Source organism: Penicillium citrinum (genome assembly GCF_028827155.1).
Source record: "Penicillium citrinum strain IBT 23319 chromosome Unknown utg000006l:1.0-3011923.0:1.0-3012962.0, whole genome shotgun sequence".
NCBI classification, from domain to species: Eukaryota; Fungi; Ascomycota; class Eurotiomycetes; order Eurotiales; family Aspergillaceae; genus Penicillium; species Penicillium citrinum.
Genome location: NW_026622691.1, coordinates 1,037,265 through 1,064,361, shown reverse-complemented (window position 1 = coordinate 1,064,361; position 27,097 = coordinate 1,037,265). Strand labels below are relative to the sequence as shown.

The 27,097-nt window shown below is 46.0% G+C and overlaps 11 protein-coding genes across 11 annotated transcripts; 5 read left to right on the top strand and 6 right to left on the bottom strand.

Annotated features, from left to right (window-relative positions):
• Positions 1 to 552: 552 nt before the first annotated feature.
• Positions 553 to 1,595, top strand: N7469_006929 (uncharacterized protein; the record flags this gene model as incomplete). The annotated part of the gene is made up of 6 exons (XM_056645847.1): positions 553 to 629; positions 699 to 829; positions 923 to 1,039; positions 1,089 to 1,127; positions 1,193 to 1,230; positions 1,296 to 1,595. The coding sequence occupies 6 exons, from the start codon at positions 553 to 555 to the stop codon at positions 1,593 to 1,595; spliced, it is 702 nt and encodes a 233-aa protein (XP_056499288.1).
• Positions 1,596 to 2,906: 1,311 nt separating this feature from the next.
• Positions 2,907 to 3,941, top strand: N7469_006928 (putative plasma membrane ammonium transporter (Ato3); the record flags this gene model as incomplete). The annotated part of the gene is made up of 4 exons (XM_056645846.1): positions 2,907 to 3,178; positions 3,245 to 3,345; positions 3,416 to 3,711; positions 3,780 to 3,941. The coding sequence occupies 4 exons, from the start codon at positions 2,907 to 2,909 to the stop codon at positions 3,939 to 3,941; spliced, it is 831 nt and encodes a 276-aa protein (XP_056499287.1).
• Positions 3,942 to 4,241: 300 nt separating this feature from the next.
• Positions 4,242 to 6,221, bottom strand: N7469_006927 (flavin-containing monooxygenase; the record flags this gene model as incomplete). The annotated part of the gene is made up of 1 exon (XM_056645845.1): positions 4,242 to 6,221. The coding sequence occupies one exon, from the start codon at positions 6,219 to 6,221 to the stop codon at positions 4,242 to 4,244; it is 1,980 nt and encodes a 659-aa protein (XP_056499286.1).
• Positions 6,222 to 8,565: 2,344 nt separating this feature from the next.
• On the top strand, positions 8,566 to 9,072 carry N7469_006926 (uncharacterized protein; the record flags this gene model as incomplete). The annotated part of the gene is made up of 2 exons (XM_056645844.1): positions 8,566 to 8,671; positions 8,723 to 9,072. The coding sequence occupies 2 exons, from the start codon at positions 8,566 to 8,568 to the stop codon at positions 9,070 to 9,072; spliced, it is 456 nt and encodes a 151-aa protein (XP_056499285.1).
• Positions 9,073 to 10,133: 1,061 nt separating this feature from the next.
• On the bottom strand, positions 10,134 to 10,736 carry N7469_006925 (uncharacterized protein; the record flags this gene model as incomplete). Its single annotated transcript, XM_056645843.1, has 1 exon — positions 10,134 to 10,736. The coding sequence occupies one exon, from the start codon at positions 10,734 to 10,736 to the stop codon at positions 10,134 to 10,136; it is 603 nt and encodes a 200-aa protein (XP_056499284.1).
• Positions 10,737 to 11,235: 499 nt separating this feature from the next.
• N7469_006924 (putative mitochondrial carrier protein (Pet8)) lies at positions 11,236 to 12,237 on the top strand (the record flags this gene model as incomplete). The annotated part of the gene is made up of 2 exons (XM_056645842.1): positions 11,236 to 11,268; positions 11,320 to 12,237. The coding sequence occupies 2 exons, from the start codon at positions 11,236 to 11,238 to the stop codon at positions 12,235 to 12,237; spliced, it is 951 nt and encodes a 316-aa protein (XP_056499283.1).
• Positions 12,238 to 12,515: 278 nt separating this feature from the next.
• On the bottom strand, positions 12,516 to 13,357 carry N7469_006923 (vacuolar protein sorting family 37 protein; the record flags this gene model as incomplete). Its single annotated transcript, XM_056645841.1, has 2 exons — positions 12,516 to 13,002; positions 13,059 to 13,357. The coding sequence occupies 2 exons, from the start codon at positions 13,355 to 13,357 to the stop codon at positions 12,516 to 12,518; spliced, it is 786 nt and encodes a 261-aa protein (XP_056499282.1).
• A 2,410-nt stretch (positions 13,358 to 15,767) lies between these two features.
• N7469_006922 (ankyrin repeat protein) lies at positions 15,768 to 16,424 on the bottom strand (the record flags this gene model as incomplete). Its single annotated transcript, XM_056645840.1, has 1 exon — positions 15,768 to 16,424. One exon carries the CDS (start codon positions 16,422 to 16,424, stop codon positions 15,768 to 15,770), a length of 657 nt encoding a protein of 218 aa, XP_056499281.1.
• A 414-nt stretch (positions 16,425 to 16,838) lies between these two features.
• N7469_006921 (tRNA ligase) lies at positions 16,839 to 19,316 on the top strand (the record flags this gene model as incomplete). Its single annotated transcript, XM_056645839.1, has 1 exon — positions 16,839 to 19,316. One exon carries the CDS (start codon positions 16,839 to 16,841, stop codon positions 19,314 to 19,316), a length of 2,478 nt encoding a protein of 825 aa, XP_056499280.1.
• An 896-nt stretch (positions 19,317 to 20,212) lies between these two features.
• On the bottom strand, positions 20,213 to 21,172 carry N7469_006920 (uncharacterized protein; the record flags this gene model as incomplete). Its single annotated transcript, XM_056645838.1, has 1 exon — positions 20,213 to 21,172. One exon carries the CDS (start codon positions 21,170 to 21,172, stop codon positions 20,213 to 20,215), a length of 960 nt encoding a protein of 319 aa, XP_056499279.1.
• Positions 21,173 to 22,745: 1,573 nt separating this feature from the next.
• Positions 22,746 to 24,384, bottom strand: N7469_006919 (putative Golgi traffic protein SFT2; the record flags this gene model as incomplete). The annotated part of the gene is made up of 4 exons (XM_056645837.1): positions 22,746 to 22,898; positions 23,375 to 23,525; positions 23,824 to 23,944; positions 24,153 to 24,384. The coding sequence occupies 4 exons, from the start codon at positions 24,382 to 24,384 to the stop codon at positions 22,746 to 22,748; spliced, it is 657 nt and encodes a 218-aa protein (XP_056499278.1).
• Positions 24,385 to 27,097: the final 2,713 nt, after the last annotated feature.

The window sequence follows — 27,097 nt, the reverse complement described above, 5'->3', positions numbered from 1 at the left end:
ACCGAACAGCCCTTCGCCGTCCATTCGGGGACCTCAAAGTCGCCAAGAATATACCCTGCTGTAGCCACGTCTGGCAAGGCAGACTGGCAAAATTAGTCACGAACCTCTTGCCCAAGACCCGAGATGTAAGACAGCGCTGTGGCTGACGGGAATAAGCCCCATCATAGACAGTCTTGTCTACATACTCCGTCCTAAATAAGGCGTCTTGTGAATGCCAATCGGGACTTAAAGCCGAAGCTAGTGCGATTTAGGCATTGTGGTATAGTATCATCCAATTGAAAAGCAAAATTCCTCATGCAGTCAGTCAGAACTAGTTTTTAGTGCGCGCTAAGAAGCCCTGTTGTTTGTGTGTCTAGCCACGACAGGAAACGCCACGACAAGAGCCAAAGCAGAATTAAAGCAAGAAGACAAGACTGAAATGGAGGTTCTTTCCAGACCGTCCGTACACCCTTAAATCTCGAGGGCTGCTCCCTCTTAAACCCTTCCTCGAGTAAATAAGTAGACTGCAGGAAGAAACTCGCTGGGGGTTTTGTTCATACATTATTCCTCAGCATGTCCGTATACGACCTGTACTTCGCATTTGGAAAGCCTGGGACTTACCTGTTGGATCACACAAAAGACTGTTGCGAGTAAGTGCGAGTGGGCCATAAGTATGCCCAGGTAGAGGAGATTTGACATCTCGACTAACTTCTGCCAAGGCAACGTCTACCCAAAAGCTATTACGGATGGGTTGACGATCATCCTATTCTTACAGTAAAGTCCCTAGCGGCCAATGCGAATGATACGATATTCATGGCATGGGAAGGTACAGATGACCAGGACTGGGGAGGTACGCGCCATGTTTAATACTTTCTCTTTGCCTCAACGCTCCTTTTGCTAAAGCAGCTAACGGTTTGCTCTTCAGCTTATAACAGGACTCTAGCAACTGACTACCCAGTCCTATACGAATTCATTCAACAAGAAGGACTTGAGAAATGTCGTGTTGCATTCGGGCCTGAGCCCGGTGATTTCGTCGCTCTTGTCCCAGAGACAGGTAACGGTAAATACATACATGCGCAGCTCAGTGAGCACCGAGTTTTAAAAACCAGCAGACGAGCAAAACACTGCGCTCTTGGTCAAAATGGTGCGTATGTTGTTTTATGGGCCGACGGGGGAGTTACTTGGGCTTGCGCGACTGGCTACCCCGAGCTAGATGAGATTCTCTCAGAAACCAGTCAAGGAGATGTTGTGGTAAGTTCAAATTTTGGTGAAGGAAATGCTGAATATAGCTGAACTATATTGTTTTTTTTTACCAGTTTGTCGCATTGAATCCGTACCGGAGAAATGAATTTTTTATCGCCCTCGCTGATGGGATAGTTCACATTCGGGCTAGCGCCCTCGCAGAAAGACATGTTCTTGATGTTTTGCGAGACTACTCAAATATCCAAGTTAGGACGAGCAGCGTTACACGCAGAAAGCAATCTCTCGCGAGCAAGTTGGGATTTTCATCATCTCAAGATGAAACGAAGGAGTTTACCAAGTTCATCATGAAAGAAGTTGCTGGGGGTATTATATCAACTGCCATAGCGGCTACATTCTCTTGCACGGTGATGTGATGATCTTCATTGTTATTTGTCATTCGAAACGGGAAGCGTTATGTATTTACGATTTGAATAATTAATATGGAACGGTGTATGTATGTGGAGATATATGCTTCCCACAGCATCGATTGTCTCAAAAGTACAACTATTCAGCGATGCTAGGCACCTTCCAGACAAGGTCTAACCTTGCTGCGACGATCTTGAAAATTAGGCGGGTCAGTAATGCTCTCCTTGGCGTTATTGCTTGTCGCAGCTAAACTCCACAGCCGGCTAGCTGAGCGCTGAAAGTGCCGCGGCTGTTCGTTGGGGGTTGTCCGGCAGGTTTCACTTCCCCCGGAAGTGAACCAGCTAATCCGGACTCTTTTTGACATAACCCAGTGCAGAACTCGAACCTAGGCATGAGCTTTATGAACACACGGATTCACGGAGTTGCTCCGTGATCCTTGCTCGTCAACAGACACTTCCAAGCCAATGATGTCACGCTTGGAAGGCCGAGGCTGTTGGACTTGAATAATAATAATAAAACAGAAGTTTCATGATTCAAGTTTCGAATCCAACATCAATGTTTTTTTTAGCAAGGTCAACACGGGAGAATCAGCATGACAAACATATAAATTTTGGTTGAAGTATCAAACTTGACATTTCATTGTGCCGAAATAGCATAAATCAAGACCAAGAGTTGCTTGTCAGGCAAAGCTTTGGAATAGACTTTGAATCGACGCCACTTTCTGTTTCGTAGCATTGGCATAGTCTGGGCATGCAGCATTGCTTTATACTCCGGATGGCTCCAATACCGATTCAAGCTCATAAAGGCGAGAAATCAGCATGTAACCGAGCCGATCAGTCGAAGTTCCTCGGCCCTCCCAGCATATTCGCGGGGAAACAACCATTCAAAGGAATGAATTGGTCGCTCCCCCGCATTTTCCCCCACAAAATGCGGGTTTCTGGATCCGCTATCTCCCCACGCGAGGCTTGAGTGTAGGATAAATGATAATAGCCCTGCGAATCAGAGACGTCAATTGAGTCAAATGCAAGGAACTCTGGGTTAAACCTGGAAGAGAGCTGAGTCGGAGATACGGATGCCTAATCACCGATCAATCAGAGATGAAGTACAGGGTCCAGAATTACATGTCTTGGGGAAGATGTGGAGACTTAATTATCTATGTTGGAGTCGCACTGTGGGTGAAGAAAGGGGCAAATACCTATAGGTAGCATATAAGACTCAGACCCTCGACGATTGAGGTGTCAAACATTACTCCTACTATTTTTCTGAGGGTCCACTTGCGGATTCCAAAGAGAACCTGATACATATAAAGTCATCTCATCATGTCTGACGATAATAGCAGTGGCAAGCAGGAGACTTCTAACGCTGAGATGCTGCGTCGCATCCAGACGGCAGAGAGCGTTCTTCTTCCAATTCCGCGAGATGCATTCGAGAAGCTTTATCTGAGTCCTAAAACACCGACTGCGGGAAATCTGAGCCGAACGTTCGGCAACCCGACCCCGATATCTCTACTCGGATTCTTGCTGGCGGCAACTCCGGGCGCGATGATTAACATGGGTTGGCGAGGGGCTGGTGGGAATGGTGGTGCCATCTTGTAGGCTCTCTCTGCCGTTGAAATCGAGGTCACATACCAATATGATACTGACTTACTGTGGAAAAGGCCCGTGTTCATCTTCTTCGGAGGTATGGTCCAGATCTTTGGAGCGGTTGGGGAATGGATTATTGGAAACACGTTCTCGTGTGCGCTATTCTTCACATATGGTGCGTAGCCCAACTCACAATTCTCGAGGGAAGCCATCAGATAAGATCCTGTCTGACAGTCTGGCTACAGGGACATTCTGGATCGTCCAGGGTACTTCGAACATGCCATTCTACGCAGTCGGAACCAATTACTCGCCAACTGGGAATACACTCGAGGGGATACAAACACCGGAATATAATGCGACAGTCGGTCTCTATTATGTGGTTCTCGCGTTGCTGACATTTATTTATCTCATTTGTTCTATTCGAACGAATGTTTGCCTCTTCCTGGCATTATTTCTACTGGTCATTACTTTCGCCCTAACCGCGGCCACCTTTTTCCAGGTAGCGCTGGGAAATGCCGAAAATGCTGCAAGATTACAATTGGTACTTCTATCCCTAGAAAGTGAAAGTAAAACGATTAATAAACCAGTACTGACAATGGAACGCGATAGGCTGCTGGTGCTTTCAACTTTGCCCTTTGCATACCAATTTGGCACATATTCATTGTGCAAATATTCGACGCAGTCGATTTTCCTATTACGCTTCCAGTTGGAGATTTGAGTACAGTAATACCTGGAAAGCGTCAAAAAGAACGAAAGCGCCAGGAAGAGTAAAATGCAAATGTGATATAGCCTTCATTGGGTGGAACTTGGAAACCAAATCTTCACAGCTGTCTGATATGATAGCCTACTTCTTTATGTACCTTAGAAGTAAAGGCTACTTTTGTGATATACGAAAATGAATTAAACTATGGATTTGATTCTAGTATCCTTCTACGGATGCATATTGTCGCTAATTTCAAGCCCAAGGCACCCGCATGTAAACTATTATGTCTGTTGATTTGTCGTACTGTGGCGAACATTATGCTGTAACCACCTCAACCAAGAAACTTCAACCGAAATATAGTCTGTTATTTAGAGCTTAGACTTTGGTTGACCCGCGGAAGTGATAGAGACTCCCTTCAATGAGCCTTCGTCACGCCATTCCTGGATATACTTGAGGAATGAAACCGTTCCCTCCGACCATGCAGCGCCCCTGGCTCGCTTCAACTTTTCTGCGACATCAGTGATCCTACTTACCTCACCATAGCCATTGAAGTAGCCAGGGGTACAGCCAGTCTGAGGAGAGAAAAACGCAGATCGTCGGAGAACCTCAGCAGTGTGGGAGTTCTCCGCTTCCTTGCTTACTTCCACGATCGCTCGATCACCAGGTGCAACCCTTTTTTCGGCCACAGAAACGAAATAGGCAACATGTTGCGCAATCAGACCAAGCATGAAGACATTGTTGCCCGTAATGGTAGCTTGGTTTATTCCAGTGAAAAAGAGATTGGGAAAACCATTCGTTGCATAGCCGTGAAACGTCGTGGCTCCCTTGGACAGCCACTTATCGTTTAGAGATTGGCCTCCACGGCCGTAAATTCTCACATTTGTTCGAGCTGCTGGACTTCCCAACCCCGAGCTGGGCGGCTCATATCCAGTGCCAAATATAATAATATCGACGGAGTGTTCTTTGCCATCTATCACGATACCAGACTCAGTTATCTCTGAAGGCCCTTTGCCATCAGTATCAAGGAGGTGAACATTGGGCAGATTGAAAGATTCTAGGTATATGTCACTGAAAGTTGGACGTTTGCACCATGACGGAAACCAAGGCTTAAGCTTCTCTGCTGTCTCTGGATCTTTGACAACTTGGGCGACTCGATCACGAACGGCCTCCATATGTGGCAAATCCAAAGCGTGGAATTCATCAACATGATTGCTTATCTCATCGAGGGATGAATCAAAAATTTGATGACTGGGCGATCCAAGAACAGCCGAATATGCTGGCATGTCGGTCCAGCCATCTCTGACCAAATTTTCTTCATCGGGTGCCGCGGCGTTCGTCATGAATCTGTTCAAATTTATCTGGCGCTCATACTGCCACCCTTGCTTCCGCGCCACCTTCGTCTTGAAATATTCCAGATCAGTAGGTCGCTGATCGCGAGGCTTGACATACGCTGGCGTACGCTGAACCACATACAGCTCACCGGCATACTTGGCAACCTCAGGAACGACTCCAATAGCCGTTGCAGCGGTTCCAACGATGGCAACCCTTTTTCCATTCAACTTTGACAATGTCTGATCCTCCTGAGAGCCACCAGTCACGCCGTAGTCCCATCTTGCAGTGTGGAACAAAGAACCGGAGAAAGAAAGTACCCCCGGGATATCAGGAATTTGTGGCTTTGTCAGGACCCCAGCAGCCAGATAAACATATTGAGCTTGAAATTTGATCTTCAATGGGGAATTTGACGGTCCTCGGTTCTGCTTAGCTTTAATGTTCCATAAATCAGACTTCTCATCCCATGCGATTTCTTCTAAATCGGCGCGGAAGAGGGTTTTATCGACAAGATTCCACTTCGCTGCAATCTTTTCCGCATGGGCACGAATTTCATGGCCAGGCGCGTACTTTTTCGATGGTATATAACCAGTTTCTTCAAGTAAAGGTAGATAAACATAACTTTCTATGTCGCAGTGAAGCCCAGGAAACCGATTCCAATACCAAGTACCGCCAAATCCGCCAGCAGCATCCAGTAAGCGAATCTCTTCAGCACTGGCTATCCCATCTTCCACTAGGCGTACGGCATACTGGAGACCCCCAAAGCCAGCTCCCAGGATGAAGTGCTTATAGACAGCATCCCGTTTGATAGGCGAGTCTTGGGCATTGAGTAGATCATGGTCTGCCCAGGGATCCTCGACGAGTTGGCTTAAACGCTTCTCGTCTGTCTTCGTCAATTGAATGAAATTTGCGAGTCTTTCTGATCTGAGGCGTTTGTTCGCTTCTTCTGCGTATCGTTGTCTGACCGCATCAAGTTTTTCGCGGCTGAAAGTTTGGCCTTTTTGCTGAAGCCTGGTCATTGTGCGACAGTAGCAAGTTGTATACGGAGCCTTCAATTTCAAGGCGGGGTGCAAAATGATTGCTGCGATGATTATAATGAAATGATAAGCATTCTATCGAGCATCAAGGATATTTTATATTCCTACGCCCAGTATGCGTACTCGTGTGACTGAGGGGCTGTCTGATGACGCGAGAGAAATGGCCGAACACGTTATATTGCACAACTTACGAAGAAACTTGAATGAACGTAAGATCAAGCAGTCAAGACACCTATTTTCGCCTGCTAACAGAGTGGAAGTATTTATCAAATACCATCCGAGCCCATTTTCCCTACTCGAAGGGCGCTAGATTATCCTTTCAAAGAAGTGAATATATCAAGAAAAATAAATCATATTGACATTTCCTATGTGAAGGACAAACTATGTCCACATTGTAATAGAATTACCGCGCACAGGAAAATTGTGACCCTTTGTGCCTCCGGACAGGAAGATGTGGATTTGAGTCTACTATTCGGTCTGCGAGATACAAAGAACCATCTAGGCGGACATGAATGTCAATTTACTACCTAGGATGTCCTGTAGGACGAATGATCCGAGAAATGGTGTGAAATATATCGGAGTTTGGCTTTCGAGACTAGTTTATCGCTACCGAAGAAAGACTCAAGAGAAAAGATAAATACATCAAACTTTGCATCCTTAATTCAGAAGGGGGAATGAATTTCGATTTCGAAGCATCTTAAATAGTGGCAACCGTCGTAATTCATGATCATCAATAACTACAATACGGACATTCTTTTGAAGCTCTCATCAAGATGCCGCAGGATGCATTTCCAGCAGAGACATTCTTGCATCTTTCTTCTGGTTTTCTGGAGCTCGAAGCTTTCAATGTACAATCTTGCCAGAGGATTTCTTTCAAATAAGCTTTGCTCTAGTTCTTGCAAAGCGTTTTCTCCTGGGGCAGGCTTACTTGCCTTCAAAGCTGCATCGCAGTCGAAGAAGGTCTCCAATTCCAACCTTTTCAATTCCAACATAACGCGTTCGAGCTTTATCGTGACGACATCTATGTGCGGCTTATGAAAGCATACATTTAGTATATGAGCTAGGGCTATTCATTAGACTTGTTAGTTCAGGGAGAAAGCATTGGGGGACGTGATCAAAATCAGCCATAATCTCTTCCCTGGCTGCGGACTGGAGAATGCCCAGCTTTTCTTCGGCAAAGTGACTCAGCTCTTCTGCAACTTCGTCTGTGTCAAATAAACTTTTTAGCCTCAGGCTTTGAATGATATCTTGGAGCTCCTTCACAGCTGGTTCTAGTATCATAAAGTATTGATTTCCACCGAAACTATGCAGCACAGGAGAGGGGGGCTCAGAGATCTCTTCAATATCTGAGAGGTCTGGCTCGTACCTAAATAGAACAAATTTATGCAATTTTTCCATGGCTTCTGGGAAGGATATTTACTTGCCTAACGAGTTTGCAAGAGGAACTGGGTTCCCCAGCAGGATTTCAAGTATTCAAGGTTAGGTAGATTGAACTAATAATGCTAAAGGAAGGGACTTTGCATGACTATATATGCTATTTCGATACGAAATACTAGTCAACTCCACTGGCTTCATTCATCGAGCTTTGTCTTGTCGAATGATTATCTGGCAAGGCCATTGTTCAAGATTCAGTCTTTATTTCAGAACAAAGACCTCATAAACACTAAGGAATACTATACTCGCTTTATGGCTTCGTATGGAACCGAGAATTGTCTTCTATTGTCGAGAAAAACAAAGAACTTACGGGCCTAATTTTAGAACCTGCAACCATTCCGTACGAAGGCCCATCTGTAATAGCGCTTCCTTGATATCTGACGGCCAAATTCGAAGTATGGACAAGGGTAAGCCATCTATATGACCTAAGATTAGAATATGCATTATAAGGACCTATGGAACAGACACTGAAAATGGCCACTTTTGGCGCCAGAAACGACCTTTTTTCGAATATTTGCCACAAATGCACCAGTGAAAGATTTTGTTGGTCGAGGACTTGGATAGAATGCAAATCCGGGGTTAAAGTTGGGATACTATCAAAATTCAATCCCCACCCCCTGCACCACTTCTGTTACCTCGTATTCCGGACTTCATATATCCACGGCATTGAAGATCCGCAGAATGAAAGAAAGCAATGAGACAGCAGGAAATACGTCTGCTAAGTACATACTCAGGCAAACGTGCGCTAATGCACGTCTCAACCCTAGCGCCAAGCGCGGGGCCAAACCCATTCCCTCGTGAATACCGATACTCAACCCTTCCTGCAAGACGAACTCGTCAGGATCCCCGGTCTTTTGAAGGGAACATGGTAGCATTATGAACCGAGTTGACGATGGAGATTTCATCCCGTAATGAGAGCCGCTTCGGTGATGCGCTTGCTAGTGGTGATGGTATCGCATTTCAGACGGATGTGAATTACGGAACAATCAATATCAACCGTGAGTTCCACTCAGCGAATGACTCAGACAAACATTGATTGAATATCACAGAGTGGACTAGGGACATAGTTGTGTCAAAAATTGTAGCCAACGCCAAGTTTGATACTGCAAACAAAGACGCGGTATCAAGTTATCTGCCAGGCACGCATATCGATGTACTGCCCAGGCTGAATGTCCTTCAGGTGAAGGACATTCAGCTCTGGATTGATGGTGGTAAGCTAAATAAAATCTATTGGCTTAATGATATGGCTGGGATAGGAAAGCCCACCATCGCCCTCACGCTGGCCCGAACATATAAACGCCGAGTGGGAGCGAAAGATCGCCAAAAATATGTTCGCCTGGGAGCGACCTTCTTCTCGAAAGTTACGAGGCTTTCACGGACTGATAGGATTCATGCTTGATGGTAAGCATATCTAGATCCTGAGGTATCTGGACGAAGGATGAAAAGAAGCTATCCACATGTGGAACATCGAGCAGAAGGATCCCAGAGAGGTCTACATTGTATGGTCTGCGATATACAGGAGGCTTTTTCTCGCCACGTGGGAAACTTGTGGCACTCGTTCGTCCCGAGTTTCACCAGTTTGGAGTTGATCTATGCAATATATCCAGTTGGAAGCTTTCTTCAGACCAAAGTTTGGACATTTGGACTTTGTCCGGTTTTCTCCATCTGGAACCGGCATTATCGCGAAGCGGAGTTTTCCTCCTTCCTGAAAGTTCGTCTCCATCTCCACTGCAGTTCGCCTCGCGATATTGGATCCATGAAAATGGTGAAGATATTCTGGCCATTTCACTTGCGTAAAGTGGAACCTTCCATTGGAATGGCAAGAATTTAGGTAGGTACCGAGATTCTTTCAGAGGTATATATCGACATACAATCAGATTCCGTAATCGTGACAATAAACCGATGTTTGTGAGACTCGATGAGGATGCGAAGACAATGATTTCGTGATTGCAATTCTATCTTCGGAGAATGTGGATTATTGGAAGTACCTATCTCGGTGACTGAAGCTCGCAGCTGATCAGGCGTGGGTATAAATTACTTCATGTATCACTTTAACAGAGACCAGTCACAGGCCTTGGCCAGCTGAGGAAACTCGGGTAGTTAATTAGCACTTCACAAGCTTCATTCTCAAGATGGATTCCTGAAAAATTGTCCCATGATGCTATCGGAAAATCTAGAGATTAATATTTCTCCTTAAAACGTTTTCTCGCTAAGAATTATAATTGTAATCGAATAAGGTAACTAGGATATACGAGTTCACCCACGGCTTTTTGTAAAGAGTTCAAACGCTGGAGATAAGTGTTCTACTACTTTGAAAGATTATTTATGACTGGTTGACTTGAAATATCAATTCAAAATCTAGAGATAAGTAAAGATGCAGATCTAGAGGGTTTGTGAAGAAAACAATAGAAATGGCATATGATAAAAAGATAGATGCAAATGGAAATGAGAAATGCAGGCTCACAGAGCTATTCCTCGAGAGGAACACCTCAAGCACCAGCAAGTGCAACCAGAAGGTGTCCAGCTCATGACTTTGAAGTTGACTTCAATCTGGCGAAGGACGCCTTCAAGACTAGAGGGCATGAAGTAAGTTCGGTAAGGAACCTGACGAGAATATTCAATTAGACTCCGTTCCATTTCAATGGAGTAATTATCACAATCAGTGCATTCACAGATAGTGAGAGTACCGATGAGATAGACAATACCTTGAAGTGCGTAAGAAATAGGCTGCGCGAGGTTAGGGCTATGGGTAAGCTCAACACTATATTCTTTCAATTGATGAGAAAGCCCAATGCAACGACCACGGAAACAGACAGGGACAGAGTTATCACCAGCATGTCCTTGTTGAAGGCCCTTGTTAAGAAGCCGAGTGTTGATTTGCTGTGAGATATCTTGGATTTCTGTGACGATTGACTCGAGATCAACGCGTGGCTTGTTTATTAACTCAATGATCGCATTCAGATCGTCGACCATGATCTGACGCTCCTCTTCGAATCTGGTTATGCGACCATAATCATTGTATGAGTCTGAGTATGACGCTGAAAAGAAGGGTGTCGGATCCATAGTGGAAGTGCTCTTGAAGGAAGTGCGGTCGAATGCCAGCACCAATATCGATTCAGCACAAGTCTTCTATAGACATCCTCTTCGACGCCAAGATAATCGGCATCCATAGAATACAAAGCATTCTAGTCTGATAATGGATATAATTGATATCAAAGGTTACTATTATTTCCCAGCTTCAACAATGGACATTCGAAGCTATTATTGTCGAAAGACGTGGTCGAGGGCATTGTCGGAAACAATGATGGGTTCATTGGGCAGTACAATGCAATTTATATTTTCAATAGATACTAAAAACAGAAACCATTGTGCTGTTAAAGATGTCGTTTTATACTCAAAGGTGTCCAAATTTAGAATATCAACTTCGTGTATCAAGGCATCGGACTCCGCGGAAACCGAGTACGGACGACAATTTCACTCCGATGTGCTGCTCAAGATAAAATATCCCTTTACATCAATGCATCCCTCCATGAATTCTCTCAGAATTAAATGGTAATCGGATATGTCTAGTTATAATGGACTTGAGGTGGTCGCAGTATGTCATGCATCCTCCAAAAAGGCAACTGCCACATACTAACCCGAACAGGCTGCAGCAATCGCTGCGTTGAACAGCGAGATCGTGATTCATCCAATGGATACTATCATCACTCGCATGCAATCCAAAGACTATCAATCAATATACAAGTATAGCAATGGTTCTTTGAGACGAACGTTATTCACTGGTCTTTACCAGGGATTCGGTCCAACCCTTCTCGCCGGTATCCCTTCCTCGGCAGCATTCTTCATCACATATGAAGCATCGAAAACAACATTTGAAAAAGCACAAACCGCGGGATATTTCCGAGGGGTGCCAAAATCAATATTTCACGCTACTAGTAGCGCGGTCGCGGAGCTCGTCGCTTGCGCTTTTCTTAACCCTGCAGAAGTTCTTAAGCAGAATGCTCAGATTTCACGACAAAGTTCACAACAGGGCAATGGTCCCACGGTATCGATTAGAATTATGAAGCAATTTTTCCAACAGCCTTCTGCTTTGTGGTCCGGGTATTGGGTATTGGTTGCGGGTCAATTGCCCAGTATCTGCTTAACCTTCTGCCTTTACGAATCATTCAAAGAATCTTGGTACGAAGGACGAAATTTGGGGAATGAGACAATTTCCCAGCAGATAAAAGCGAGCATTTTATGTGCTGGTTTTGCTGGAGGATGCTCATCTTGGTTCTTCGTTCCTATTGACGTTGTTAAAACGCGAATGCGGTTGGCCGTTGGTGAGGAGATGCAACTGTCATCACATTCTGTGAGCAACCCTGGGCACAAAATACCTAGACTTAGGTCGAGTATGAGATCGAAATCCAGACTCCTCTCTGTTCAAGTTATTCAAGACCTCTTTCTGAAAGAAGGGTTTCCTGGGTTCTTTCGGGGCTCTGGGTTAACATGTCTAGCGGCCACACTGGGAAGCGCGATGTATATTGGGTGTTATGAAGGCATTAAGCTTGCGCTGGAGGCTTAAGCCTTTCTAATCGGCATTGAAATGTATTTATAATACTCCACTCATTGATGTACTATAGAAATACCCCACTCAGAACTTGCTTCAAGCTGTACCAATATGTACCAATGCTCTCCTTCTGGCGGTCCATCGTTGTTTACTACTTCAATCTAGAAAGTATTCAATTCAAAGGATCAATCATCGTAGAGTAATAGAAAACGTGACGTCGTACTAACAGCTGATAGCTTGCAGTTGGGTATCAATCTAAAGAGTAGACTAAGATACTATCTTAGTATATACAATCACCGCCATCCTCCCACTCGGCCCTCATCCCACCGCGCCTTAGCTTCTTTTCTGGCCGCGAGTTTGGACCCCTCACCACGAACACGTCGAATCCAGTCAGTAATTTCTTTCTCGGAAGGTCGGCCATGATGGTCTTCGTCTAGAAAACTTTCCTCCACAGCTTGACAAACCGCTTCCTGTTCGGCGATCGACGCGCCTAGACGCTGATACAAGGCCTTAGGTGACCACGGCGCCAGTGCCGCATCCATTTCAGATTGTTTCTTGCGCCAGGTGACTTCGTGTGATTGATGTTGCAATAGCATTGTCTCTGCTGAGCTGCGGAGTTCTTCGACCTGTTTTTGCATGGCGAGTAGGCGTGTGGCAAGATCTTTGTTTACTTGAATCAAGGACTCGAGGCTTTGTTGTCGGGCTGTATGTGATGGGTGCTGATTTGACAGGGCAGAAATGAGGGATGGGTCTTTCAGGATAGATTGGAGGTCCACCGTGCTGCGAAAGAGCTTGTTAATAGGCACCTTGCAGGCGTAGGTCGCGTATGTGCTTACCTCTTCTCCTTGACAAGTTCCGGGAGCCAGCCTTCTTCAATTGTTGGCGGGGCTGGAAGAGATGTTGGTGTATATGAAGCCTGTTGAAAGTTTGTCTGGGTATCTGGGCGCATTGGCTGGGGCGGTTGAGGTGTAGGCATAGAAGACATGTTTTGCGGGGTACCTCCCCGACTTGCCTCATGGCTTCCGGGCTTTGGCGGAGGTGGTGGAGGTGTATCGGGGTTTATTGATGCATTCATCATGGGTGGATTAGAGTAAAATGAACTTTGAGTGGGATAAGGCGATGTGGACTGGGACATGGCGCAGGAAGAGGCTGAAGTGAGGTTGAAGTTGAATCGGGGGAGCAACTTGGAAGTTGGAGAAGGCGGAGCTTGGCGGGGACAACCAGTAAACGCTCTACTATTGCTATAGTTTATACATAATACAGTAGTTAGCCTCACAACTTATTAATAATTGGTCTAGGATTATCTTACTACCTAAATATGAATGCGGAAAATAACACCAATCTTGAAAGATTCATATTCGAATCATGTTGAAGTCATCTCATCGTATAATTTATGTTTCTGAATGTGTTGTCCAAGATCCGTCTCCCGGGGAGTAGAGGCATACAATGGTTACAGAGACATAACATAAGTCTGAGTCGCCCTACTGAGCGTATTCTGTTACCGTCTATGTGAATAGACGTGCTTTTTTTTTTTTGTTTATAGCATGATTCCCAGTGTTTTGATATGGTAGACAGAATGGCAGAAAGCAGGGCACCTAGGTGGGTTCAAACTAATGTGACGGCAGACCATAGAGCCACCTGCCAGCGACACCTGTCGCTGAAGCCTATTAAGCGAACTAGTCCTGGAAAAGAAGCACAATATATCAAAAAACTGGTGTTATTTTACAGTGTACAGCTCTATAAAAATCAATATGTTTATTCCCTTGTGATGGTCTCGGTGTTCTTAAGCGAATACATAATCCCAAACACTCGTGAACGGTTAGCTAGGCCACTAGATTCAAGCCTACTTCGATCTGCAAATAGACCCATCAAACTAAGCCATGGTTTCCAATCCAATGAAGAGGTACCTGCTGACTTATCCAACTCAAGAAACAAATTTTTGTCCAATCACACTCGCCAGAACCACGCAGGTAACGCCCATCCAAGCCCCAAGAGCATATTTCCCAGATTCTCCACGTTCTCTACTGTGTACTCTGTAGCAGGACAGACGTACTCAGAGACTAAAACCACAAGCTCTAGCGGAAGAGAAATGAAGACATAGGATGGACGATAGCATTCAACCTGAGCGGAGTTGATGGCTTCTTGAATCGCGGGCACGAAAAACGAACTTTCAGAGACATTCACGACGCATCGTAAGCTAAATGTATGCTCCGAAGGGTAAATATGACGGCCATCCAGTATTCCCCACCACTCATTATACCGCAAGTACTCTCGTTAGACTCGAATCAGCCTAACGAGATTCATATTGTTGAGCCCCGGGCCTTCGACATGGCCGAGCAGGGCCCAGCAATGGGCATGAATAACATAACCGATAGTTTTATCTTTATATACTCTAGGCTGTCTTGTAATTTTTGCAGCATAGAACTGAGTAAAGGCCTGACTATGATACTGGGCATTTTTCTTCCCGGTTATTCTCGCTTTTGCTGGGTCGTTCAGAGCATAAAAAGGCCCCTGCCAATTTGGTGTCGAGGTAATGCCTGTCAGACGGTACTTAGTTTGGAGTCCTTGATAACTGAGCTAATTAGATGAAAAATCTGGAGAATACTTCAACAGTAATTCACATTGCAGAGACTTACTGGCTCGATAAAGGCAGCACCATAGCCGAGGGAACTTCCTTATATAGTGAGCGTTCTCTACCTCGTATGCTGATACCATGAAATATTCAGCACGGCTGGGCTTCCAATATTTTGTCCAATGTTGTCTGTCAAGTTTTAGATCTCCTTTAGACTTGTAGAACTCCTTGGGCATTCCGAGCTCGTCTGTGGTTAGAATTGCCACTCCACATAAGAGACAAATTGGCTCTGGTAAAACACCCGAAGTAGAAGGGGGTGAATGGGCCATACTGTAATCAAGAGAATGATCTGTGAACATTCGAAGTTATTTGGAACTAAATAGTTGGTTTTATTTTCATAAAGTGACACCATGGTGATTGCTCATGTGAAGCTACCAACAAACGTGCTCGTTATCTGAGATACTATCTAAAGAGGTGTATACCCTATCTTAGGGTAGTGTACATCTCTGTAGATATGAAGGTACCAGTCAGAGATAGATTCATATGAACTTTCACTAGGTGTATTCGGTTTGTAAAGCGAAAGATCATCATTCAGTATTGACTTTATGACGCTAATTTCTTCTGTACAGTCATTTGACCGAGGCATGGCTCTTTGACAAATCCATTTACTCAGCCTATCTGAGTTGCAGGAATTTAGTCAACAATCCGGGATTGATCAAACTAAAGCAGACCATGGTGCTCGAGTCAGGCTTGTTGGGCAAATCAGGGTATCTTGATCAGGCACAATGAGTGATCAGCTCATGCCAGTCATGGCCGTACTCAATGCTATTCAGAGAGCAAACGCGGCCACGAGGTGAGCATAAAACCCGAAATTGCCAGACACCATTCGCTATATATGCATGTGGGCATGACGATCATCAGACGGAGTTCAGAAAGAGATATTGAAAAGTCTATCAATTCCCTTCGAGATACCTTATTCTGTCCTCCTCCGCACATCACGCTCTGAAGTCTCGATGCTAGTTCCAGTGAGAGCATCACGAACTAAGTCCCGCAGCTCATTTTGAGTGGCTTCGCTCTGAAAATCCTCACGAGCAGCGAGCTCATCAATGCGACGCTTGAACTCAGGGTCAACTTCTGTCTCGCCAGCATTTGCCTCCTGCTCAGACATCGTGCCAACATTCACTTCCATGTTGCCAGGGATCGGCCCAGGCGGATTCAACGGGCCCGTAGCAGGCTGCTCAGTGGACGGGGACTCTCCCAGGGCCTCGCGAATATATTCAATGACACGAGGGAACTCCTCGTCTGCTTCCATCTTCTCGTCTGCCCTTTGTCCCTCATCGTTTGTCTTGCTAATGTTGACACCTAGCTCTTCTACCAGGCACCGCGCAATCTTGGGATTCTCGGTCACGAATAGACAGGTTTCGCCATCCTCGTCGGTAAGGTTGACATCCACATTAAATTCCTTCACGAGGGCACGGAGGAGATCGGCGTGTCCGTAGGAGGCGGCGGCGTGAAGCAAGGAGTAGCCATGTTCGTCCTGGCAGGATGCGATTGCGGGATTGGAGCGCAGCAGATCAAGTAGTGCAGTCGGATTATCGCAAGCCAAAAGGTATGGATTGGGCTGGGCCATGGTGTGAGTCACTCTTAATCACTTCTGTTTGTAGTCAAAAATGAGTCACTAACATTCGATGAAGTCAAGAATGAAGCGGAGAGAAACGCTTAAGTCCATTTTTTTTTCTTTTGGGGCTTGCCCGCCTTTCCGTTTTGGCTCCCCGCCGTGAATTGCCCCACGATGATTCACTTTCTTCTTTTGCGCTCACAAGGCTGTAGTCGCCAATACAAATTGAACCAGATAGGTCGGACAAGGACGGGATTCTAAGCATAAGGGATCTGTTTTTATTCCGACCTGCGCCCCTCTGGTGCTCCCTGCAGTCGCATTCCTTTCATCATCAACACCCCACCTTTCGTGCCTTAATCTACCGACTCCCAACGCCCAATCCAAGAGAACACCAAAGACTCGACGAATTTTACTCATATCGTGACAATGGCGCATCATCAGCAAGATCCGTCGCAGATTGCGCAGTTAGTAAGGGATCTGGAGGACGCGCGCAAGCAGGACAAAAACACGAAAAAGCGCAATTTCACCTGCAAGAAGAACACATTCGAGGTTTCCGGAACGAAAAACGTAACCGTTGATTCATGGAAGTTTATGGACTGGGACTACAAACGGAGTGGTCTGCCTACATATGCTCGTGGTCTCTTCACAACACGACTCAAGAATAATACCCCGGAGATTGCCGTGCGTGGCTACGACAAGTTCTTCAATGTTGGCGAGACCAATGATACCCAGTGGAGGAATATCGAGCATAATACCAGAGGTCCATATGAGCTGAGTGTGAAGGAGAATGGATGCATCATTTTCATTTCAGGAATGGAAGACGACAAGCTGCTGGTTTGCAGTAAACACTCGACTGGAGTTCGTCACGATACCAATGTAAGCCACGCGGTGGCCGGTGAAAAATGGGTCGAGAAACATGTTGCCTCAGTTGGGAAATCCTCAAAGGAGCTTGCAAGAGCATTGCGTAAAATGAATGTCACGGCAGTCGGCGAGCTTTGTGACGACTCCTTTGAAGAGCACGTCTTAGCCTATGATGAAGCAGCATCTGGTATCTACTTGCACGGTCTTAATTACAACCTTCCCGAGTTTGCCACACAGTCAAGCCAACAGGTACATGCCTTCGCTGATACTTGGGGCTTCAAGAAAGCCAAGTTCGAGGTTCGTGACGACATTGAATCTGTGAAAACTTTCCTGGAAGGATGCGCGGAGACTGGAACTTGGGATGGTCGTGAGACGGAAGGCTTCGTTGTCAGATGCCAAATGGCCAAGGATGGCCATGACTATCGTGATTGGTTCTTCAAATACAAGTTTGAGGAACCTTATCTCATGTATCGCCAGTGGCGTGAGTGCACCAAGGCGGTTATTGGAGGACGTCTCCCTAAGATCAAGAAACATGTGAATATCACGGAAGAATATCTTGCATTTGCCAGGAGAAGGTTCATGGAAGACAAGAATCTTGCCAAGGAATACAATTTGAATCATGGTATCATATCTCTTCGAGAGGCATTCTTGAAGGAGCGAGGCCTTAATGGATCTGAGATCATCGCGATGGAGCAGAAAGAGGGCGACGGTACTAACACCTCGAAAAATGTTGTCTTGGTGCCAATTGCGTCCTTGGGATGTGGAAAAACCACAATTGCCCTGGCTTTAGTACATCTATTTGGATGGGGTCATATCCAGAATGACAACATCCCCAAGCAAAAGAACAAGCCTAAAAGGTTTGCATTTGATATCACCAACAGCATGAGTGAACATCCCGTTGTCATTGCAGACCGCAACAATCATCAACGACGCGAACGAGAACAGCTGATGAGTGATGTTCTACCCGTCATTCACGACGCTAAGTTTGTTGCCTTACATTACGTGCATGAGCCGAAGAGTGAGCTCCTGGATCAAATCAAGGAAGTCACTCGGCAACGAGTTCTGGAGCGTGGAGACAATCATCAGACTATTCGCGCGGGGACTAAAAACTCGCATGAAATCATCGGTATCATGGATGGTTTCTTGACTCGATTTGAGGGCGTGGACACAAATCGACGCCCAGATGATGGATTTGACCTCGTCATTGATCTCGACGTATGCTCTTCGTCTCGAGAGAATCTCGAGACTGTCGTTAAAGCCTTGCACAAATATTATCCCGCTCTTGTCCCTGAGGTCCCCTCCGCAGAAGACCTCGATGCCGCCATTAGCTCTTCCATGAAGGACTATCAAGTGACACTTGACCTTAGTGCTGGGTACGCGAGTGTAAAGGGGCCCAAGGGACCAAAGCAAAAGCCCGCATCCGCAGCAGCCCAATCCGCATCGAGTCGTCTTGAGCCACCCTTACTGGCCCGCAAGATCGAATTCTTCAACATTGCCATTCCCACCACAGAAGTCACTTCTATTCTTCAATCTCTCTTCTCTAATTCTACTCCAGAAGTCTCACGTCTGTACAACCAGCTCGTCAATTCTCGCCGTGTCCAGCCAGCATTCCACGTAACACTCATCCACCGTGCCTCCAAGGACGAGAAAAGTGCAGTCTGGAATCGCTACACGAAGCAGTACATACAGACACTGACCGATAACCCGGTCCCCGATGCTATGCAAAACCCACCTACTCTCGGTAAAGCACGCGTTCGTCTTGAGAGATTGATTTGGGATACCCGAATCATGGCCTTCGTCGTACGAATTCTTCCCGCTGAAGGCGTGGACGAGGCATCTGAAGAATCGAATTATCCATGTGCCAATGCAATTCCCCACGTTACTGTTGGAACTGTTGCCCCGAGCGTCAAACCCAAGGAGAGCAATGATCTGCTGCAGCGATGGCTGGAGGTCGGATCGGGTGGTGATACGGGTATCTTTGAGGCAGAAGTTCCTGGTGTCAAGGTTGTTTATGGAACTGTCAAAGTGACTATGCGTCGGTAGGAGGAGTTGTTCCGGCTGGGAAATGGATTCTTTTATTGATAGCCTAGACCTGATAGGTTATGTCTTGCATTTTTAGGTGCTCTGTTGAATATTTCTTAGCTATGAGCCACATGTTTCTTTCCATAACTCATGATGGTAACGAAGATTAAAAAGTTCATTGTATTGAAATTATCTGAGCCATGTTAAATTTCGTATAGATCAATGCAAATGAGTGCTGCTAACCTTCCATTTGGCAACGGACTAAGTTTTCACTACTTGGACCGTGGTTAAACTAATATAGGATAGTATGATATCGGCCATGCAAAATTTTTACTGTACTCTCGGTCTACAGTACCCTGAAATTAGTCTGAAATTAAAGAGAAAGGTAGGTAGATACCTTTCTTTCTACCGTTCTTTCCCGAAAGAAGGTCTATCGTTTCAAAGTCTTCGGGATGATACTTAAGAATACTATTCTTATACAATTATTTACTTGAAAAGGAAATACTATTTCAAGATATAGTACAACTTGATGGCTCCCAAGGCTAAACTTTCTCGCAAGACCGCCACGAGAAATAAATCTGCTTCGAGACCAAGTGTACATTTGTAGATACAAATCAAATAACTTACCAAGTTTGAATGCAAGTACACTTCTGCTGCATTTTACAATTGAGCGCCCAGACAGACTTGAATTATGGCGAGGCTCGGAAATTAAATCCACATGAACTATCCTCTACCCACAATAGTATTGCTCAGATACGTTTATCTTAGCCTACTAGGCTATATATCATCCATAATCAGCTGCAACGAACGAATGGATTCGTTGCGGCAGATTATGACCACAATGTAGCCATCACCCTTGAGGATAAAAAGGTAGAAAATTTAAGAATGCGGAAAATAATGGAATATAGTCTAATGAATTATGATACAGCTGACTTGGCTAGAATCATTGGATAGTCCGATGTTCTAGACCCCTGTCGATCAGGCGTTGACATTTGAGAATCTGTGCGTCCATCAAATTGATGAGACCCATTACCAGACCAATTTGGAGGGGATCGATCAGCACTCCATCGCGGCTGAATATGAAGATCTTGATCCTGAGTCCTTTGAAGATCTTGAATCATGGCCGGATTCGTGTTAATAACAGCAACCAGACTATTTAGAACCGTAAACTCCATTTTGAGCTTCAGGCTGTATACCAATGGTTTATAGGAAGTTTGAATATCGAAATGATTGGTGAATTCAGTCGCCAGTATTGAGGCGTCGAGAAGGATTGCGATTGCATTGACGAGAATAACATTGAGGACGACTCTTTGGCCACGCGGGCCTTTGAGCATCAGGATAGGTCGGAGCTCTGTTAGAGTCTCCCAGATATAAAGAGCACTGATGATTGTCTCTTGGACCGAAAAGACGGTCAATTGAATGCGTTCGTAGACATTGAATGGCGCGATGAAATCCTGAACGCCATGATTGCTTCCGAGAAAAAGGACTGTGGTCGGAATATGCATTGCAAAGGCATTGAAGATGATCATATAAAGAACAAGGCGACAGTATAAACTGTTGCTACTGATAAGATGAAGTCGGGAATATAAGACGACAGATTGGCCAGTGACCATGGCATACCAGCCAATACAGATCAGAACGCACATGGCGAAATTCGGAGCGAGAGAAAAATACCGAAGAAAGCCAGTTATGGTATGGAGAAGGGTTCCAAATGTGGCAATAATCATGCTCCAAAAATAAAGACCTCGACGTCTTCTGAAAGTTGTGAATGTTGAAAGAGCGATTTCTAGGATATTAAAACAAGCCAACGCGAACAACGCTGCCATGACCATTGCGATTGTCCGCGACACAGTGATCGGGCCTGTTTCACCTGCCATGATTGTTTAATTGTTGCCCCCGGCCAGCGGGAGACAAAACAAAAAGACCAGGATTGGTTGAGTGGTGGGCTCCTTTATTGGAGCAGCTCCAAGTGGCGTACTCGTGCAATCGCGATATCACAATGATTATTGTAATTGACCCGCCATTATAAATGCATTGTTAAAAGAAAAGAAAAAAAACATAAGACAATTGCCATCGGATGGGTATACCCCGTAGATATAATAAATCATAAAGAGGGGAAAAAAAGGGAGAAATTGAAAGGGGGGGGCCATTGGGGGGAAAGCGACCTGCCTAAAAACGTGAAGCGATGGACGAAACAGACTTTCAGGGGCGAGGCTGGTTGGCCGCTCACAGAAACGGTTTACATCATCGAAAAGGCAAAATCAGCATGTATTCCCTCTAGAGCTGGATCGACCTCCCGATGGATTGGGTCCCAAACTCGTTCTTGATTAGTGGACCCACGATTGACATTGTGCATCACCCGAAAAAGATTGGAACCTTTCACCTTTTGAAGAACTTAGCGTGAATACCTTGTATAGGTATACATACTGGAGATGCTTTAGGGTTGCTCCACCTCCGTCATGTTCAATCAGACCCAGCCACACAGACCCCCAACTGCTGGTTCAAGTAGACTCTAATTTATGTGAGGATGAACCTTTTATTTCAGATTGATTCCATTGTTCAACATAAGACACAGAAGCTAGATTTATTGCGATAAACGCCATTCCAATATTGTTGGGGGGGGGGGCCACATCTAAAGAACTATCATGCAACCATGGAAGTACTGTTCAACCACCTGGTTGATAGTGACAATTTTTGAATCTTAGTATAAAGTGGAGACAGCAGGACTGCCCAGTCCTGCTGTCTCCACTTGATATTTAATAATATTAAACACTCTCGTGAGCGAGATAAGTGTCTGGTCTCTTTCAATTGGTGTTCATTGAACCCATCAGGCTGATCGCACTCCTCTCAAATAGAACATACGTATAGGTATGATGGGAACATTTCATTGCAATCCTGCCACCTGATCCACTCAAGATATCTGAATAATGTCCTGGTAGGTCCTCGAACGAGTGTGTGTGTGTTTCTCGCAGAAGTTGCTTCCCTATTAAGCCCTTGAACGCGCATATGTACTAACGGGGGCTTGAAGGCCCTGCATAAACTTGCGGCCGGGGCTTCCTTCATCAGTCCGAAGATGTTAAGACAAAATAGAGCAGTGTTTCGAAATCCCCGAGAAAGTCAGACCAAAGAATTAAGCTTGAATTAAACAGGAGGGGGGGGGGGGATAATATAAAGATTCATGGGAATAAGAACGGTATACAAGTATTGAATAATGTGTAATATGGAGCAGACAACACAGCCTTCAAGGCTGTCGTATTAAATATATACAAATGCAGATGGAACTATCATATCAAGTGAAAATATCACTTCTATCTACCAACCATGAATTACATATACAAAAAATTGGCTATGGATCCAAATAGGTTCCATGCTTTTGTGCTGGATCCTATATTCGAGGACATGATATCATACCAAAGAGCAATAGGAAACATATATGTCTGGTCCAGTTGCTTAGCCAGACATCCAGGCCGTCACACGCGAAGCCCCGAAGCGGCTCATATACTGGAGGCCGGTACTTCCCATGGGGAAGTAGCTAACGAGGTACCAAATGAGGGCGCAGATCTGGAAGACGGAGGATATGGCAGTGAGGATAAGGCTTTGGAGCTGTGGTATAGTTAGCGAGGAATCACAACAGATATATTGAGTTATGCGACAAAAGCAGGTGGCTACAAGAGGCTCAAGATGCAATCCAAAAATGGATCTGTCAGGGACTGTGAGACATCGACTGAGCGGCCAGCCAAGTCGTTTGATGTTGTGATACCAACGACTTGTGCACCCAGGGACTTTGATTTTGGCTTGTAACCCAGATGTGAGCCATGGTTTCACAATGGATACAGGGTGATATCGGCGGTCATATCGATGCCGTTCTCTTCCCTGTCCAGCGAAACGTTTGGCTGTTCTGAGCGTGACAGAGACAATGATTATCAAGTAGTACCCAAGACAGCCCGAAAAGGAGAATGCAAGATGCCCCTTCTTTTTCCCGACCGCATTGTGCAACCGTAGCTATCTGCGACAAAGGGATAACGGGAATGGGTAGTAGGTCGACCCATAGATCGATCCAAAAAAGGAAACAGACTTACCCCGATTGCAAAGTAGAGGGTTAAAGCAATAGAGCCAAAATAGGCTGCCGTAAAAGGCAACCGTGGTCCCGAGACCAGATGTCTAGCGTAAGTCCACGGTCCCATGAGAACAGCCCATGATAGCAGAAACAGGGTCGACCCGACAGACCACCTAAACAAAGAAGAATGATAACATTAGTTTGTGATTCAGAAATCTGGCTTTGAGTCAAATTGGCTTGGCATGAGGCGCAGGGCAGTGGATTGGAAGGCAACGAATAAGATGAACTGTGTGAGCCTTGAACTTGCACATGGCCCAAGCGACAAGCCACTCATGACCAGGGTCACGGTATGGCGGGATTTGAGTGCCCGTCTCAGGTCCAAACTGAAGAAAGACAAGATGGAAGGGGGGGGGGGATCAATCGCGATACAGCCGGCAGATGAATGCACCAGGAGAGTGAGTGAGGACTTACAAGATGGCAAATTTGCGAGGCTTGAGCGTGAGGACAGGGAAAAGGAAGAAACAGAGCATGAAGCAGATGGCAGCGCCGAGATTACAAGCAGCAAAGACGAGCATCCGATCCCATCGGCTTACTATAGTGATTTTGGTTAGCGTGGACCACGATCAGCTCCTGTCGGATTGCGACCACTTCAAGACAAGCATATGGGGCACTGAGAATCCTTCCCGGCGCAGGAACTCTGCCTCTGTCACCTGAACCAAATGGGAAAGGGGCAGCAATGAAGATAACAGGAAAATGATCGCAAGCCTAAGGTCACACGGAAAAGGGACGAATAAACTTACGCGCAAAGAATCCCTCTTCCTCCTCTCTCCGACTTGCGGCTGGTAGTGGTGCCCCGGGTGCTTCATTATGAGTAGGTAGTTGAACATAACCTCCCTGGCCAAACGGGTTGTACGATTGCAGCCGAGAGAAAACAGATGTATCAGTGGAGTTATTAGTGCGGACAGGGAAGTCCGGGTCTCTGCGCGACCAGCCTAACGAGTTGACAGAGTCTCGAAACGTGTTGTTGGCCATTATTTCAATAACCTTAAGTCTTGATATCTTAGATAGATTGATTTCCCAATTGATGGTGAAAAAAGCCTAGAGGTAGGCGTGCACGGTCACTGCACACAAGGTCCGTGTTCCGGGACAGAGAGAGGGCGATATGCCTGCAGGGACTATGCACGATGAATGCAGATGATCTACGCCGGATGATGGCTGATCTGCGAGTATTGGCTAGCAGGTGGAGACTAGATCAAGCTAACAAAGGCAGATGACGTCCAGAGCAAACACTGATTAGGGCTCAGAGGAAAGACTTGGGCTGTGCGCCGGGCTCGTGGTGATCAGTGGTGGGTAGGTGGAGGAGAGTGAGCTCTAGTCGAGCCCTACGGATATCGAGTCCAGCAAATCAAAGACAAGCCGGTAAGAAAGAGGGGGGGCTGCAAATAATTGCTAAGGAAGGCGAGCCGATCAAAACCTTGTAGTCGATCTACCCCGATCAAGAGTGGGATAGTCTTGGTTGCCTTGCGGAGAGGATGCGCGTCACCAGCAAGATCGGATAAATGGGGCGAATCTCAACGGTTCGGGAGCGGGTGCGATACTGCAGTACCACAAGGGAAGAGACAGAGGGATATCCCAGCGAGTTTCCAACGCGGCAGCAGCGGAAAAGGAAGGTCGAGGGAATGCGCAGAGGGTACGACGTCAACGTACGCGGCGGACGGACCAAGCGGAGGAAAGAACGTTGAACCTCTTGAAGCACGATCCACGGAGGAAGCAAGATGATCACAGCGACCAGACAAGACAATGATTGGATGCAGAAGCGCTGATATTTCGTATAGGAGGGTAGGAAGGTCGAGAGAGGACAAAGCAGATGACGAGATGGCGTGGAGCTACCGATGCGACCAGCCCAGATCGGCGAAAACTTCAGGAGCTGTCAGATGACAGTGGACTCGGACCGAGCCAGGAAATACAGGGATCATATCACATACCGAAATTGAGGTTTCAAAGAAGCAGGGATGTACAGCGTGGGATGTATGTAGTAGCTGGGGTAGATTATCGCTGAAGGAGATGAAGTTGAAGTTGAAGGCGGAAGGGGAGGGTGTTGTTGGTCCCCAGGAGAAGGCAGGAGCGACCCGCAGGCACACGGGCCACCGCAACTGCCTTTTTTGATATCTTCCTCACTTTAGCCCTCAAAAACATCGTCGAATATCGTCAATTCTATGTTTTATATCATCTACAATCTCTCCATCTTGCTCGATATGCTCTTCACTACTCTACTATAATGAACATTACTTCCACACCGCCAGATTCTATCTCCACCTCTATCGGCATACCCTACGGAGACTTCCCGTTTTCCTAAAGTTTACCCCCTCTTCGACCCCGTCGATCTTTGGCTGGTGCGCACCCTGTTGGCGATCGAGATAGATGAACTAACCCTACTTAGTAGATTACATGGAATACCCATTTGTAGTTATGGTCTGCAGAAATTCATCTGCGTATCGGATTCACTCCCCTGCCATTGTGAGGTTGCATAGCCGATACCTGATACTTCCCCTCTCTATCCTGTGGCTACCCGCTTGTACGACCACGTCTAATTGTCCGACAGCGGGGAGACGGAGAAGGTGTGAGTTTGGGTAACATGAGAAGGGGATTTCCTCATCTTTTGCTTTTTTTGAGCCGACTTCTTATTTTCTAGATACATCTGGTCCTCCCCTCTCATTGGTGGGTGACTCCCCAAGCCTCTATCTAGTGAATGCTGGATGGGTCTGTAGTATGTCCGAGGAATACATACCAATGTCAGATGTTCAATCATTTACTCCAAATCAAAAAAAAGTCTCACTTTTAATAGTATAGCTTACAGGGCTAAAAGCAATGCTAAGAATTCGATTACTCCTTCCGGGCTCGTGCAGAGAATAGATTAGAGCTCATTGCGATAATTTTCTCAAGACTTCCCTAACCCTCCTTGCGTCAATTGTGGACTCGGCGATACCCTCCGAACCTTGACGGCTTGACGGGACGGCGCGGGGAGGGATCCACGGTGCTTCCTCCACTTCAGATACACCATCTTATGCTGGGTACTATGCGGAGTAGATACTAACTAGTTACTAGCATGGATTACTAGACTGTACTAGTTTCAGCAGTTAGTCTTTCCTGGGTGATCTCTGCATTTGTCTAGTGTCAGACATGAATCATATCACTCCTTTTATCACCCTAGTAGCTCCGTGGCTCAGATGCACATGGGAAAGTCTGTCTATTCTGCGTGGCTCAGCCGCGAAAACCGGTATTTGTTCTCATTGTCTCGACATCAAGGTGGTCCTTTTTCATTAGCTATTGGCTATTCGACTCAGACACATTCCACCTTTCTCGCATCTGGTTACCGCCACATTCCCGAGATCAGTGCCCTCGAGCGCAATCCCAGTGTTACCGGTAGGCCACAGCGTCATGAAAAGACTCACAAACCCTAGATCAGCTAGAGGGGGTGAGTACAGTACTCAAGACTTCTTTCTTTTGTTTATCGTGGAGCCTGACACACGGGCCATCCGAATATCTCCACCCACACCATCGTGCAGGTTGCAGGTGCAATTGCGGAGGAAAAGACATGCACGGTCCAACCTGTCGATCATCGCCCCCGAGTTGATCGCCACTCTCTGCACGTCTGCACGACATTTGCAGAAATGGACAGACCCTCTTGTTCGAACTTCATATAGGGCTATCAAAAGGTGGATATCATATCGAGGTATCATATCGA